The sequence below is a fragment of the Ptychodera flava genome, chromosome 10 (assembly GCF_041260155.1).
Source record: "Ptychodera flava strain L36383 chromosome 10, AS_Pfla_20210202, whole genome shotgun sequence".
In the NCBI taxonomy this organism is placed as follows: domain Eukaryota; kingdom Metazoa; phylum Hemichordata; class Enteropneusta; family Ptychoderidae; genus Ptychodera; species Ptychodera flava.
Window position 1 is genome coordinate 20,693,844 of NC_091937.1, and position 16,479 is coordinate 20,710,322.

Sequence of the window (16,479 nt, forward strand, 5' to 3'; positions counted from 1 at the left end):
ACATGCAGGTAAAGATTAGACTTCCTGTGTGCTTTCGCAGCTTTCTCAGTGAAACTTGTACTTATGGACACCTCTCTAATCAGGACAGGTTTATCTAACCTAAAGTTACGCTTTGAATAGAATTTGACATGTCTATTGAGGACACCTCTATATCAAGGACAGTTTTTCCATGCCTGACAGTGTCCTTAATAGACAGGTTTCACTGTAATTGACTGCAGAATCTGCTAAGCCAAGGACCGGTCTTGGCACATAAGAAATCGATTAGAATCAATGAGTTAAGCATCATAAAGGACGTTTACATGATAAAAACCTCCCATTTGCAGCACGTGGCGATATTTGAGTTGCAACTCGCTAATGTTTGAAACACGTTTTGTGGCCACACTTCGGTAAATATTTTTACATATAGCTGCATTTGATTTCAAACCACCTTATCGAACCAAATGATGCGAAAAAGATACAGCTATTAGGGTTTCAATAGTGAATTTGAAACACTGATGTTTTCCCAAACCTCAAACATTATCTTACTGAAATTGTCCGTTCGGGGAATTTTCATCATCATCATCAGTTGCGGTGACAGTTTCCAACACTGTGCCAACGGTGGTGTTTTCTAGCCAGCTAACTGCGTAACTCGGGGGATCGAACACTGGAGCGTATAGGTTTGTATCCATGACTTTCATGAACAGCGTTGCCTGGCTGGTGTACCGTGAGTTGCTTACTTGGAGAGTTAGGTTGAAGGTGTTGTTTGTCGAGGTCACACTCATAAGATCCTGCGGAGTAAAAGCGGACAAACATGAAATGTGGTTGTTCCCTAAAAGTGGAGCTAGCGTCAATGGAACTTTACAACTCGTATCAGAAAGTAAACGCCTGCCAACCTGTCCGGGAAGGTAGATTTTGGCTGGTGTGCACCCGTTTAAACTCTTCAACTTGTATTCATGGTTTACGGTATGCGAGTATGCAAGGTAATTTACGAGGCAGACAAATTTCGTTCTGGCACACAACTTTTCAAAGTTACCGGTCTAGAGTTTCTGGTTGTGTCAATGATTTTCTCACACTGTACTAACGAACCCCCTGCCCGTTTTGTTTCATTATATTTTCGTGGGTAGGAAGGGAGATCGGAGAATAGGTATATTTTCTATACATACTACCGGCCACAAACAGTACGATAACCACATCCTTGTATCAAAGTATTCGTACCGAAATCGCCATCAAAATACATATTCAAGAAAAGCAAATGACAGTAAAAACAACTAACTCCCCCCTCACCCCAAACGAGGGCAACAGCCACCCCCCCAAAAAAAAACAACAACAAACAACAAAACCGTGAATATCACAAACTCGGACCAAGGACGACTACCTTTAACACGATGAAACTAATTTGGGATATTGAATGGTGAAGTAAAGTTGGTGTAATCTGCAAATGTAAGCTCATCTACTTTTCTTTTTAAGTCATACACAAGTACTTGTTTTTATGAGTAATATGTAATATTGCAACATTCAGCTATAGGGCACCTAAAACTTTTGAGAAATTTAAAAAATGTTCAGATCAAATTACCCCATTAGTTCTAATCGTGTTCTTTATGGTCCTAGACCTGACAGCGTCACTTCTCAAGAGACAATGGACTCGGTAGATACTGTCGGAGAACAAATGACACATCATTGAACATTATTAATAGGACTAAGCAGAGCCTGTGTGTTATCCTTCTACCAATGAGACTCTTTGGTAACTTTCATCCAATGACTGTGGACTATGATCTCCCGCCAAAAAAATGTTTATCCTTTGGTGTTCTATTACATTCGGTGCATGCGCTCTGGCGCCTTTATATGTAATTGCTACAGTTGTGTTCCGGTTGGCGCCTTTTTATCTCACGGCGTGTTCAGTAATAAAGCTTGTGTGTTCTTAGCATGAACTGGTGTCGTTCGCAGTTCTGTGTAGAAGTCAGACAAGAACCTTGATCATAAAAACCCATCACGACAGGTACCAGCTTTTTCCTGAAAATTAACACTACGACGTAGCGTGTGTCCTTGAGAGTAGCAATTGTACGAGTGACAGTAATCGGCATACGCAAAAGTTTCTTACTGTTTGCAACTTGATATCTGCTGTGTTAGCTTCAGTACCGTTATCTATGCTGAAGGCCGAGTCCTCGTTGCCGCCCACAATACTGAATTCGAGTTCTGAAGACATGATGTCATCCATGGCGGACACCACAATTACCACGTGATCGAGCTCCATATCTTTCTCCAGTTCAGCGAAGTACAGTTGCTGGGCAAACCGAGGTGGTCCTGTCACTGTGATGGTAGCTGTGCTTGTACCTGTGTCCAACAGAATATTTCATTTCAACTCTTACAACTGGGGCACGTCTATTGGGACGTCACTGGTCAGACATATGCTCAAGGCAGCATCTGATATGTCTAGTTGTGACAGAGTGCACCAAGAGGCAATAGCTGGAGTGAATTGAAGGCTTTGCAAGACATAGCGGCTGTTTGATGCACCCGTATTATAATTATTTCTGGCATCATGGAAGCATTCATGGAAGTGACAAGAACGAAGTATATTTTGAGTGACATAAGCTTATTTAAAAACAGCTTCGATAATTTTTTGCCGAGAGCAAGGCACGGCCTTTTTGTAACGTATAATCCCGTAAAAACAACAGCATTACAATGGGTATCAATCATCACGTGACATTTTCATGAAGAACATTTTCAGTAGGTGAATTTTACCAACTTCCAAATCCATTTACCAGAGATACGATTGGAACTATATTTTCTGATAACAGCAAACTTTAGTAAGTTCCATTGTTTCCTATCATATGTTTTATTTTTTCATCAGCAAGAAAATGATCATTATATATACGTAGTATTTTTGTTTCAAAAGAATTCATAGGGAACTAAAATACTTTTCACTTCATGGAATTATCTCAAAACAGTTTCGACAGTCACTGTTTTCTGCTTTCTTTACAGTGAGCCGTATCAGTTTGAAATGTCTTAAAATGTTGGAGTGTTTTAGCCCTGAGGTGGTACCGGTTATAGCCTTACGTCCAATATCATTTCGATCCATCGAATGCGTATTATCGCCCTGTGCCATGGGATACCTGACTTGCTGACCGTGTTCCTAATATATTTTAAGCAAACACGAGACAAAACTTGTTTCAATGGATGTACATGCCTGCTTGAACATTGTTCAACTGTTTTGCAAGCCTACGAAACAATCACAGTGGTAATACGGCTTGTAGCTTTATGTGTGTAGAATACATCCTCGACTATTAATCAGTAATAGCAAACTCCCAGTGATATATATGCCATATATGGTAACAGAATATGCCATATATGGTAACATGGCATACTCTATTACCATATATGGCATATTCTAGTAACTGAATATGCCATATATGGTAACAGAATATAATCACATACTTTTAAGACCGCCCATATCTTCAGCTTGGACCTCAATCTCGAAAGATTCTCCTCTTATGAAAGAAGTTTGGTCGTTGTAAGCGAGTCGGATATCACCATTCATAGGGTCTATTTCAAAGACATTCGTGTCGTTGTGCTGGATATTCTTAGTGATGGAGTAGCTAATGGACACGTGATCGGGCTTGTTGGGGTCGTCCAGGTCCGTGGCGGTCATTGACCCGATGACAGTCACTGAAAGACAGCAATGTTACAAGGTAAATTGTGTGCTCTATTAGCCCTTGTGATGTATTCTTCGGTAATTTTGTTGTGTCAGTATATTTATTTTACTACTCGCAATCATGAAGAAATGACTGGTGTTAGACTTGCTGATACCGTCCAAATGCCAGTGATAATGCACAGTAGCCACTGTCTATGGTTCCATGTTTAACGTTATCCTTAGAGGGCCAGTAGCCGTAACTTTTGATGATTTTTCAGTATTTTTGTTTTTAATGTCAATCACAGTTTCTTTTCTACTCCCCAGAGCATATTATAGAACCAAGTATTCAGATAATCACCTGGACCTGTGTTATTGTCATTGCAATTGTTCACGCGTGAATTCTGGTCCGGACTAGAATTCAAGCATAAACAATAACACTGCATTTTTCACGTATAGACGCTATACTGACAGGCTAAACAGTAGATGTTACAACATGCTTTGAGGCCTGAGTAGAACAAGAAACACACAAACGGTGAAAAAAATCACCAAAAGTCACAACAACTGGCCTTTGACTAACTGAAATTTAGTTGAGATTGAACCTAATTTATCAACGATTCTTATAGCACCTTACAGTGCGTTGTTTGCAAAAGTAATATTTTGTTTCCAACTTATTTTAACCCTTTGAGTGTTCTAATCTTTCCAAACAAAATTTATGTGCAACATTTTACCAATTTTGATTAATTTTTCTGTAATTTTGATAATTTTGGACCACAGCTTTTGATCAAAATTTAAAAAAAATTGACTGAGGTGTATTTTATAATGGTAACAAAAGTGGACTTTAGCGCTCAAAGGGTTAAGATAGTACGCACATCGGATGTGAAACACTTAAACTTTGCTCAAACTTTTACTCAATGAAACTTTCAACCATAACAAGAATATAATTCAGGGGTCACATCGCAAACTTTGGTACTACAGAAACAAATTTTTAACGTTTGCCGATATTTCCAATTCAAAATAGCCACCATCCCTGAGATAACTGTATGGGGAAAAAATTCGATTTTCGAAAAATTACGCTGGTAAACTTTTTCTTCCAATAGCTTTAAAATGAGCTCAAGGGATAAAGTCGTCGGAACTGCGCGAGCCTCAAAGGTTGTATGGGACCCATACGACCAGTGTAAACACTGTATCAAAGGTACGATGGTGATTGATGAAAGTTAAAGTATGTCTGTCATAATTTACATCGTATAATTTAAATGTTTCAGCTCTGATGATGAGGTGCATCTAGATATTGTGCACGAAATAAATTCTTTGTAAACAAGAAATTCGCACAGGCGCAGTTCCGATGACGGTTCCCTTTAAGAGAGAGAAAAGAGAATAACTGCCGGTTAAACTGCCGGCATATTGCCAACGAAGATTATTCAGTAAAGAAATTAGCAGAAAATGAAGACCGAATCTATCAACTTCAACTTACCTGGCGCGGCATCTTCATTGACAGTGAAGCTATAGGGTTCGTGCATGAACTCTGGCGCCCTGTCGTTGATGTCATAGAGACCGATAATGACGTCAGCAAATCCTGATGCTCCGTATCCGTCAGCGTCTGTTGCCATGGCGACAATGTGGTACACCGCCTTTTCGTCTCTATCGAGCGGTTTGATGAGCTCAATTTCGCCGGTGCGCGGATTGATACTGAAGTAGTGTGAAGCGGTGTCTTGCAAACTGTACCAAAGGTTATCGCCGGAAGCTTCCACCTGTCATATAACACCAAGGTATGAACAAATAATATGTGTTTATAAGTACGAAGGTAGAACGTACCTCAACTGTAGCTGTAGGCAGCTTTATCATATCCATTTTTGTTTGCTTTGGTTTAAAGTTAGCTTACTTTTGACCTGTGTGTACATGTGATTTTATGAGAACTTCCGCGAGAAGAGACGAGAACTTACGAAAACACAAGGATACTTATGCCGTATGAAAACAATTATTCAAATAAATTAATCTTCTCTGAGTAAAAGGACTCTTACATTCTTCCAATCAACATATCATTGATCAAACGCATTTGTTGGACTGCTATCGTTACCTTCAAGACTTGGACTGGCGTTTCTTCGTTTTCTTCTCTTATTATCGCAGTATACACATCCTCATGGAATACTGGCTGCTGCGTGCTCAGGGCAATCAGGTTCACAAGGAACAAAGCTGCGCATGCCCACTTGGCCATGGTCACGCTAACTGTGGCGGATCCTACGAGACAAACAAGAGGAGATTCGTTAAGCTGTTTTGCACTTAAGGACAGACTTATACACATGTAGAATTAAAAGCAACAATATTGTTAATAAAAGTATCGAATTCTGGGTCTTTTTTTCGTTTGCCGCAAGTTTTGTTCCACCCATTCTCAGTCGCACAAGGTACCAATTTCGAGACGGTTTTGTTTGTCTTTCGCCATACATTCATCTCCCTCGCCCTCTCTCAAACGTAAAGCCAATTCTCTTAAATCTCTCATTAAAGTTCGTCTTGGATAGGTCCGCAAACAAAAAAAAGTCTTTCCCGCCGAAATTTTCCAAGCAGTGGCGTAACACTGCCTGTCAGTCATGATGCGTAGGTTAAACAGTGTAGGTAATGAGAACAATCGATGTTGATTGGACGAGGACATGAAATTTTGTAAATTTTTTTGATCTTTAATACATTATCGTTAGTCTTCTGTCCTGATGAAGTCACTGGTCGCTTTCTGGCGCGTTTTATCGCTCGTCATGTAAACTCCAAAGTCCATGTAAAACTTTACAATGTAATAAAAAGGTATAAATGGCGCCATGCTAATTTATATCAGCCACGGCTCTCTGAACAACCTGCATTGACGGTTGTCTGAGTCATGTGTACTCTTAAAATCTCTGCCAAAATAAATTCACCATTTTAAGAACATCAGTTCAGCAGAAGGTTACAGAGATACATAGTGGAAATTATCACGTGACGATTGACGAAGCATACACGCCAACGGGCCCAGTGAAGTATAAATAGCTCTGTGATGTGTTGACATAGTCGCCATAAATCTCGCTGCTTGGGTGTTTATTGTCACAAATAAGATAATCTTGAATGTAATGTTTTGCCAGCAGGAAGCTACATGTTTGATAACGGTTCTGCTTCACTAAACTGCTCCCATTAGTCACTATGGCTGCAGAATGGGAACGTCATCGCGGTGCGAAATAGATTCGGTTTTATAGAAGAAATTGTTGAAGAAGCTTTTATGTGTCAAAAGGTGTTCAATCGTTGTCAGGTTGTACCGATGCAGTAAAAGCGTGATGACGTAAGTTTTTACTAAAACGAGGCTCGCCATGTTACTTCGGATCTTAACGGTAAATCACGTGACCAGCCCTGTTGAAAAATTTTGCACACAAATGAGACACAAAGTTTAATCATAAAGGATCAATTCCATGGTCTGTCGGCTAATGGAAATTTCTGTTTGAATATATTTCGTCGAAAACCCGTCTTAGGCGACCCCTTCAATTATTAAACTGAATTTCGATGTTGTCTGACAAGTAACAATACAAACCAAAGTAAGATCATATGACATTGACACACGTCAATAAATCAACTTGATTGCCTTGTTGAAAGTTTGGCGTTTACTGCTACAGAACGCTGAAAATGGCAACCGTTCAAAGAAAGTTTAACCCTTCAGTGACCTTAATTTCTTATAGTTTGGGTGGCAGTTTGCTCTCAAGTTACAGAAAAACAAACATCCCTCGCAACAAACCGGTTTGTTTATTCATGCGGCACAAGTAGAATGTTTCTAGTAAGCGCGAGTGATGTCTATAACCAGATGTCCATTACTATATATCACATTGGTACCATTTGGCTAATGTCTATAACCGTCTATAACTAGATATAGACTATTATATAGTTTTTGCTATTGGTTAACACTTAAGTAACTCCTGACGAGAACCAGGGCCTAAAAAGCCATAATTATGCACAACTAGTGCTGTGAGATTTATAAGAACTGTTGTAATATCGAGGTCACATGGACCGCAAATTCAGGATAAGACTCATAAAACCGACAGAAATATTTCTCAATCGAGTTTACTCAAGGTGATACGATCGTCTGAAACTGGCATATGTACACAACTGTATCTGTGATTTATGACTTCAGCATACCTTACGCTATCTGCGCTGTCTATTTGTTGGCAGGATCGTGCACGCTATCAGATCAACGGCGAAGGAAAGTCTACACTGAAATTTTACAAATGACTTGTATCAGATTATTCAATCTAGCAGGTGTTGAAAAATTCATAATAAATGTGTTTTCTCAGTCCCTTTACATTTCATTTCATTCTGATCTGTTGCGGTGTACGTTAATTTTAAAACATGGTTTGTATTCGACACAAGAATTTTCCATTATGCACATGTATGCCACATATATGAAACACATTTTGTCTCTTTACTCCCAAAATTATGTCGCGACGCCCAAGGCTGTGTTCCATTTGTCAATCAGGCAAAAAAAGACTTGAAAGGATCTGAAGGATATCATATCAGCCATTGGCCCATCCACTTTTTAAACACTTACCCTTCGAAAAACACCCTTTGTGTTCTTATTTCGATTTGAAAGTTGACTTAAAATGTCCCACTTTAGAAAATAGGTCCTGAATTGTATCAAATTTTCGAAATGTTCTCATATGAAAGGGTCTTGGGACGGCTGAGAGTTTTGAAGAATTGCCAACAGCAGTAGTTCAATATATGGCATTCTTTACGAGACCCGATATAAAACGGTAAGATTTCTGCCTCGTAAATCATGCGCTTATGGTATTAGAAGTTTGCCGCGCAAGTGTTCGGCTTTACTTTGAATTGCAAGGTGTGCCGTGACTTCCAAGAGATCGTGGTAACACAAAATTTGCCCCGCTACGTCAGGGTAACAAAGGAACATTGAATGCGGTTTTAATCTATCAAGACAAAAACTTTATGTTTCAGATTTTGATAGCCCTTTAACCATACACTAGGTTTTGAATAAAGTGTGCATTTTACGTTGCCAGTACGACGTATAAGTACTTACCTGTTTAATTGCTAACAGTTCTCAGTTCGGCTGCCTCGATGACCCCTTGTGATCTGATTTGCAACCTGGGACAGAGTTCTGTGTAACTCACTTTACCTCAACAAACAAAGACGTTGATTGGTCGAAAGACGTGCCGTTACACAAAGGGCGCCGTACCACGAAGCTATGTCTCGCGAGGTAGAAGTGTTCACGACCTCACCAGTCAATCATGTCGACAGCAATATAAAATGTGAAATTTACACTTGTGATGGTGGGGCGCCATCATCTGATCGTGTTTAAGGTGTCGAATTTATTTTGTTTTTAAACGCACTTTCCCCCCATAATCAGGCTTTCTTCAGACCAGTAGCAATTTATATCATTAATACCAAAATTGACGTTTTTCTACCTCAAATATGTACCCTCCGTCCTTCGAGTATACTATTGCTACCATACTAAACTTTAGATTCTCCTTTTTGAAGATATATAGCATGAGGGGTTTCCTTGTCATCTTTGATTAGAAACATTGCTTTGAAAAAAATGTGATGGTTAATCGCAACGCCACCTTAAATTTGTACGGAGAGTATGTCATATCTCATCCAGCTTAAAGCAGAGATTTTGATCTTTACGCCGGGTCTTTTAAGTCACACAGTTCAGCAAGCATTGATTATAGTCAAGGCATTGTCACAGGAAGAAAAGCTACAGTGATGAAACACGCTATGCGAATCCCTTTATTTTAAACGAACACAATTGGAACTAATTTGGGATAATTGGATCTTCATATTTTTCAAATTTCTCAAATATGCTAGGTGCCCTATAGCTGAATGTTGCAATATTACAAATATATCATAAAAACAAGTGTATAACTTGAAAAGAAAAGCAGATAAGGTTACATTTGTAGATTGAACAGACATTATTTCACCATCCAATTATCCCAAATTAGTTCCAATCGTGTTTACGGCAAACACTGTCAGTGATAATGAAACGTAACTTTGAAACATTCGATCAGCCGAGTATTGCTAGTTTCACTGACGACAAAGCACGATAGTGTTATTTTCAAAGAAACAGGTCCCACCTTTCTTTTCACTTTTCCAACATCAACAGTTGTCTCGTAACACCTAGCATTCGTGGAAATTCGCTGTAAATTTTTTGCGGCGAAAAGTCGGATCGCTGGCTATAAAACTAGTATAACGGCCTTTTGATGTCAATAAATGGATCTCATAAAATGCTTTTCAAAACTATAAATCGTAATGTCTTCTCTCTTAGTCATGATGCATGCTTTCTCTTGGTCTACGATTATTATCTTATGGCATGAATAAACCGAACGTAAAAAATGGTTGCCAGGTCAACGCGATATCGGTAAGAATATGACTCTTTGAACTTCGCTTTTTTATGACCTTGAAAACAAAATGTTAACATCGCCACTTCCCATTCAAACCGTTCCAGGTCTGAATTTCAAGGAAAACAGTTCCTTTTTCTCAAATCACGTACGTGGGAGCATATTATTATAAAATGTAAAGAAGTTGACAACAGTTCATAGTCCATTTCATTTGTTTGACAGGGGTCGGTGCCTCTAGATCTGCGCATTGAAGCGTGCATATTTGACAGCAGTAGCGTGTAACTTGATTCTGTTGGGAAGTGTTCCGCATTTTCTGAACATATTTAGATGGGTTGTGTCTGAAGGTGAGTAGATCGTCCTTATTCTCTTCGAAAGATTTGTCAAAATGTCTCTTTTTTTATGCGACGGTATATAAACACTCCGCTGATTTTACCACCAGAAATGTTCTTACATCGAGCCCAGCCCAAGTTTTCTTGATCAGAAAGTTCTTGTTATCGTCAAACTATGTTTGATCCGTAAAAGTGAAGACAATACTGTCATTGTGGCTTAAACTGGACATCAGTTGCAAGTATAGTGTGTTTATTTCGAGTTCTCGATTTTTTCAGTCTCGTTCGCAGTGTACAGATTGCACTGATTTTTCAATGATCAAGGATTAATTTTGCAAAGTGGGGTTTAGTGTGAAAATTGAAACAAACAAGGCGTGTAGATGTGTCAAGTATTGATAATCCTTCGTTGCTGAACATACAGGTCAAAGGTCAGCTTAATTAAATTGGTGCTCACACGGGGAACAGAATTTCAGAATCTGGAAACTTGACGATTTTTTTGTCCGCGGTACAGCTTTTATTGGACTCGTGCTGAAATTTAAGAACATTTTCATTCAAATTGGTAATTTATTTCCGTAAAATTAATACGTCAAGCGGCAGCCATTTTAATTTCATGCTGTGAGCAATTTGACTTCCTTTAAAAACAAGCGCACGGTTACCTCAATTTTGATCCTTTAGTTTTGTAAAGCATTAGTTTAAGACATATACTAGTATACAAATATCACACAGGCAGACACACACATCCACCCATCTGTTAAATAGATAGATAGATAGATAGATAGATAGATAGATAGATAGATAGATAGATAGATAGATAGATAGATAGATACACGTACATACATACATACATACATACATACATACATACATACATACATACATACATACATACATACATACGAGTTTGTGTCTGTACATTATGTGTAGATTTGGTATGCACAATGTAAGATTAACATACGTATGTTGCTCAGCATCAACTGATATGATATGAATACGATTGAACAATAGCTTTGTGACCGATAAAAGGGGTCAATAGTTCACGCAAAGTATACCCTGGACACAAGACGACCAGACGTGCTATGCTCCCGGGCTATGCTCAACTGTGAGTCAAACTTTCGGTCACTCGGCTGTGGTTAAAATACCCAGTTCATACCAATTCTATGGCGCTTGCCTTTGACATCGACTATGTCAGTAGTTTAGACAAAGACAAGCCACGATGAACTTTCACTAATCCATCTCGCTTTCAGACCTGCATTCCTTGTATGAAGTTGATTCCAAGGAATTTGGTCGTTCGAATGCTCCCTTACGAACATCTCGCCATGTCAACCTGCAGAACACATCATTTTATTCTACTCAGTTCCATTAAACGCCAGGCAAAGCATTGCTGGAGAATAAACTGGGAATAGGGAAGTTATTCAGTTTTTAATTGTTCTTCCTGCTTAACTATAACGCCCAGTCACCACAGACGTTTTAATCGTATCACATCGTTATCAACCCGGATTTAAATAACGTCTTTTTCCTCGTCTTTTGTTTACGTTGTTTGGTAACAGGCTTCGAGGGACTGTGCATGTGGACCAAGGTTGTTTCCGTAAACCGTACGCCATGGCTCTCTTTTCCGTAGAAAGTTTACCGATGCTGGTTTCGATAGCCTGGCTTGTTAGCTTTCAGCTCATAACGCCTCTGCTCAACGGAGTTCCTGACCACCGATCGAATGACGTCGGCACCGAAGCGGACTATTCTACGATCTTGGCAGACGACAGTGCTGTTTTGTCGCCGACGGGTCTGTCTTGTGATTTCCTGGTAAGCGGTATCATCCCCTCTATCGATGAACGGTCCTTGAGCAGCGGGTGCACGAATATATTGAAAGCACCAGCAGCCGATGCAGCCAGAGCGTCGGCCACCAATAATTCTCCATCGACACTTTCAACGGGATTGGCACTGGACTGGGTGATGGTCGGAGCCGGGATTCTCCTACTTGCCTTTGCAGCGGTTGGATGCACATGTTTCCGATTCAAAGAGTACGCCTTCGGTGCGAAAGGCAACACAGGGACCGGCGGGGAGATCCCGTATTCGATTGCGTACAAAAGGAGTAACGGGATACACGATTTTGGTTCTGACAGACTTTCGGCCACCGTGGACGATATTGAACCTTTCTTTGAAGGCGACAACACAATGCCGGTACTACTGAAAGCGCTCTGGACACAAAGTATGATAGAAGACTCCTCCGAGGATAAAGACGGCAATGGGAACCGTGACAGCAAGCACGACCAGTCGTCTTTGCACGTCACCTTTGATAACAATGTTCGTATCAGCAGGTACGATGACGACCATGCCGACTTCCAGGTGACATGACTGTCTCGGAGCTGAAGCGGATACAGAGGCTAAGCATGGCCGGCGAAAGTCCATTTGGTCTCGACGATGCAGTGTTAGACTCCATTTTGGAGGCAAAGGAAGATCATAAGGAGCCGGTGACAGATCACGTGATAGCCAATACACCCGGAGCCCCAGATGACGATACTGCTGCTGCTGCTTCTGAGCAACCAGGGGACAATGCCAAGCTGCCTGAATCCCAAAGTCGACGGGACGATGAGGAATTAGATCGCCGCGACGAAGAAATGCTATCCAAAGGAAGCGATGATGCCGCGGAGCAGCCAGGAGGCAACGTCGAGCTGGCCGTCCTCCAAAATCAACAGGGCGATGGAGTCGTAGTGCACGAACAAATTCCATCGGAGAATAGCGATGTTGCTGCGGAGCAACCAGGAGACAATGCCGAGCAAACTGTACTCCAAGGTCAACAGGACGAAGGGGAGTCAGATCACCGTGATGAACAGCTTTCATCAAGGAGCAGTGATGATGAGATGGAGCAACAAGGAGACAATTTAGGTCTGACCGACCCCTATGGTCAAACGGACAATAGGCTCTCAGATCACGAAAAATCGTCATCCGACAGTAGCGATGATGATACGGAACAACCAGGGGACAATACAGAGCTGCCTGTACTCCAAAGAGACCCGTACGACGGAGAATCGGAAAACGAAACAGAGTAATCTAAGGGCAGTGAACCAGATTTCAACTGAATAAGTCTCACAGCTGACACCAGGAATGATATCTCAACAGTTTTCACTAAAACCGTTTCAGAACTCGACTGTGTGTGAGAGAGTCTCTTATGGCAATTAATTTACGTGACGCAATCAGGCTTATGTCAAATCTTCACTAGCCATGATACATTGTCATATTTTAAAGAATGACATTTTTCGAACAACTGCCCATGGAAATTTGTCAGACACTTTCAGATATACATAGTCTGGTATAGCAAGGTAGGGATAGGCATAATAGGGAGAAGTTATTGCTGTAAATAATCTTACATGTTTACATTACTCTCGAAATACTCTCCTAGTCACTGGTATTTCCTTTAAGGCAGTTCGCGCCTCGAAATTTGAAGACTTAAACTTTTGCTCAAACTTTCCTCAAGTGAACTTTCAACCATTCTCTTTCAAAATCAAGAATAAAATTCTGGAGTCACCGTACAAAATTTGGTACTGGAGACACAATTTACTCAATATTAACTGATATTTAAAATTCAAAATGGCCGCCAAACCTGTATTATCTCTATGGGGAAAGTTAAAATTTCCCGAGTTGTACAAAACTAAGGCGGGAAAAATGAGCCCCCATAAGTGGTAGGCCAAAAGAGAATTGTAAAAGTGAGAGAGTCCGAGCTAGTAGGCCCATTCTACCTTAAATCGCACAGTTCAATAAACCATGTCAGTAATGTCTGCGTTCACACGCCACCACCCAAATGATCGATCAGTGGAGTATACATAATCAAATCTTGACGACAAATTTCAAAACATATCGTCTCGAAAAGCTTCTCTATTGTTGATACACGTACCGGTCAACCGCATTGTTTTTACTTTGTGTTGAATGTAATCACTGGTCTCAGAGGAACCACTCTTTAACTTGTTTGTGTAAATTCGCAATCATATTATGAATTGCAGTTGAAGACAATTTTAATATTGAGACATCAAAGCTACAGTTTTTCACAGGTGTTATACTAATTATACAGTAAATACTGATCCCGCAGTGAGCATAACAGTATGATGAACATTAGCTTGAAAACTTAAAATAATGACAATATCGAGAAAAAAAAACAAGACTGCAAAGGGTTTGGTGCCAAATCATCGCAACTGTCTCCAGGAGGTTCTAAACAGAAAAACGTTTTTCTTATATCATTTGTGTACAAAGGCGGAATGTTGGTGTTTTCGAAATTCGTAATCGGATTAGCAATAACAACAAACCCTTGCACTTAGTAGAGTGCATAAATGCCAGAGGGCATCCATACTGTATCAGTGTACGCCGGGAAAATTAAGAGATTGTTGAGGGATCAACAGAGCTATGACCGTAGAATTTTCACTGCCAAGATCACCCAGGAGAGATTGTTTACTTCCTGTATATATATATCCAAGTTGAACCAAGTCGTGGTAGCGTGACCTTTGAACCTGAGCTGTATAACCAAAGAGGAAATTATATACCAAGTAACTATGTTTCCAATTGTGGGCGATACTATAGTTGTTTGTTCGTATGAACCTGAAATTCACTAGAGGGAAAATGGGGCACAGCCGCCTTGTGGCGGAAACAATGTCTATTTAACCCTTTGAGCGCCAAAGTAAATTTTTGTCACCATTAGAAAATATACTGCAGTCAATTTTTTTCAAGTTTTCGTCAAAATTTTGACAACAAACTGTAGCCAATGAAATGTGATGTCCATTTGGTACAAAATTATAAAAAAAATTACAGAAGAGTTCATAAAATTGGTAAAAATGTTGCACTAAAATTTTGGAGGGAAAATTACAGCACTCAAAGGGTTAAAAGTGTGTTGATGATGAATGTATACAAACACACCTCTCAGATAATTTTGTATTATTCTGCAGCTTAGTATAGGTCAGTATTCTTGTATCTTGTAATGTAGGAATCTATAAGGTTTATATATAATATTTGAGAGCACTATGTGCGTGTCAGCGTCAGGCCCAGATTTCTGTAAACCATTGAGCCTTTCCCTGGAAGGTCTCTGATTGTACATTATATATTCAATATATGTATGTATACTAACTATTGGCTGATATTGATAACAATTTATTTGGTCAGCTAATGAATATGTATGATATCGGATACTCACTACGCTGTCCTGTCAGTCATGTAAACCCGTATTCTTATAATGCCAACGCCCAACTGAATTAAAGAGAAATATCTGGAACTGTATTATTAAGCGATCGTGACTAATAATTTGATGTTGTTCTGCAAAAGGACCGCCGCTTACCTGTGTATATACATAATGTAGCCCACGTGTACTTTTTTTGCTGGTGCTAAAATTAAAAGCGATAAATGGTCAAATACTCCTTCTTTAGTTAGTGACGTCATTCAAAATTACCCTCATTTTTGGGATGGATCTGTTGAACGACGAGAATTGACTGACAGTCACATGTTTGTTGAACTTACTGCAAACAAATACCATAAGCAAGAGAGAGAGAGAGAGAGAGAGAGAGAGAGAGAGAGAGAGAGAGAGAGAGAGAGAGAGAGAGAGAGAGAGAGAGAGAGAGAGAGAGAGAGACGCAATATTTCTGGGTGTCGTAATATATTACTAGATGAAGTTAACCTTGAATGGCCTAGGCACCTCCAGTTGTCGTAGATTTAAGTTCATGCCACCAATGTGAAAAAAGAGAAGTCAAAACCCACAAATACCATTCTTTACATAGCTAGGTCATGAAGGACAACACCTTTCAGAGATCACGATTGCGATAGCAATTCAACAATGCCATTTCACTACCAACGCTAGAAGCCATTTCGACGTAGCTGAAGTGGTAAATGTAAAAATTAAGGTTGGAAGTAAAATTTGTTATTTTCCATCTCTGCAGGAATTGGTCAGACATCACACTGTTTTAGATTAGTCCAGCCACAATCACAATAATGCCAGCGCGTTACGTAAACAGACACCCAACCAACAAATGATTTTGGTTTGATTGTTTGGTAGATTTCAACAATCACTGCGGCTCTTTCATATATGTATTAGCGGACTTATATAGCTCACGACTTATCATTACGATCCAAGAACGCGGAAACGGTTCGTCGAATCACAGTTCATTGAAGGAAACAAACTGCCGATAATTCAGCTACCAGTATGCTTTATAGTGTGTTTTCAAAGGATTTATTT

General features: G+C 39.9%; 2 protein-coding genes across 4 annotated transcripts; one reads left to right on the top strand and one right to left on the bottom strand.

Annotated features, from left to right (window-relative positions):
- Positions 1-502: 502 nt before the first annotated feature.
- On the bottom strand, positions 503-8,768 carry LOC139142218 (cadherin-8-like). The gene is made up of 6 exons (XM_070712084.1): positions 8,637-8,768; positions 5,682-5,842; positions 5,079-5,355; positions 3,412-3,642; positions 2,078-2,310; positions 503-767 (listed from the first exon to the last, which is right to left on the bottom strand). The coding sequence occupies exons 2-6, from the start codon at positions 5,817-5,819 to the stop codon at positions 522-524; spliced, it is 1,125 nt and encodes a 374-aa protein (XP_070568185.1). The 5' UTR covers positions 5,820-5,842; positions 8,637-8,768; the 3' UTR covers positions 503-521.
- A 1,289-nt stretch (positions 8,769-10,057) lies between these two features.
- LOC139142220 (uncharacterized) lies at positions 10,058-15,667 on the top strand. 3 transcript variants are annotated; one of them, XM_070712088.1, is made up of 2 exons: positions 10,058-10,295; positions 11,825-15,667. In XM_070712088.1, the coding sequence occupies exon 2, from the start codon at positions 12,623-12,625 to the stop codon at positions 13,319-13,321; it is 699 nt and encodes a 232-aa protein (XP_070568189.1). In that variant the 5' UTR covers positions 10,058-10,295; positions 11,825-12,622; the 3' UTR covers positions 13,322-15,667. The 3 variants fall into 3 exon arrangements, with proteins under 3 accessions (XP_070568189.1, XP_070568188.1, XP_070568187.1); XM_070712087.1 differs by having other exon boundaries at positions 10,165-10,295; XM_070712086.1 differs by lacking the exon at positions 10,058-10,295 and adding an exon at positions 11,333-11,376.
- Positions 15,668-16,479: the final 812 nt, after the last annotated feature.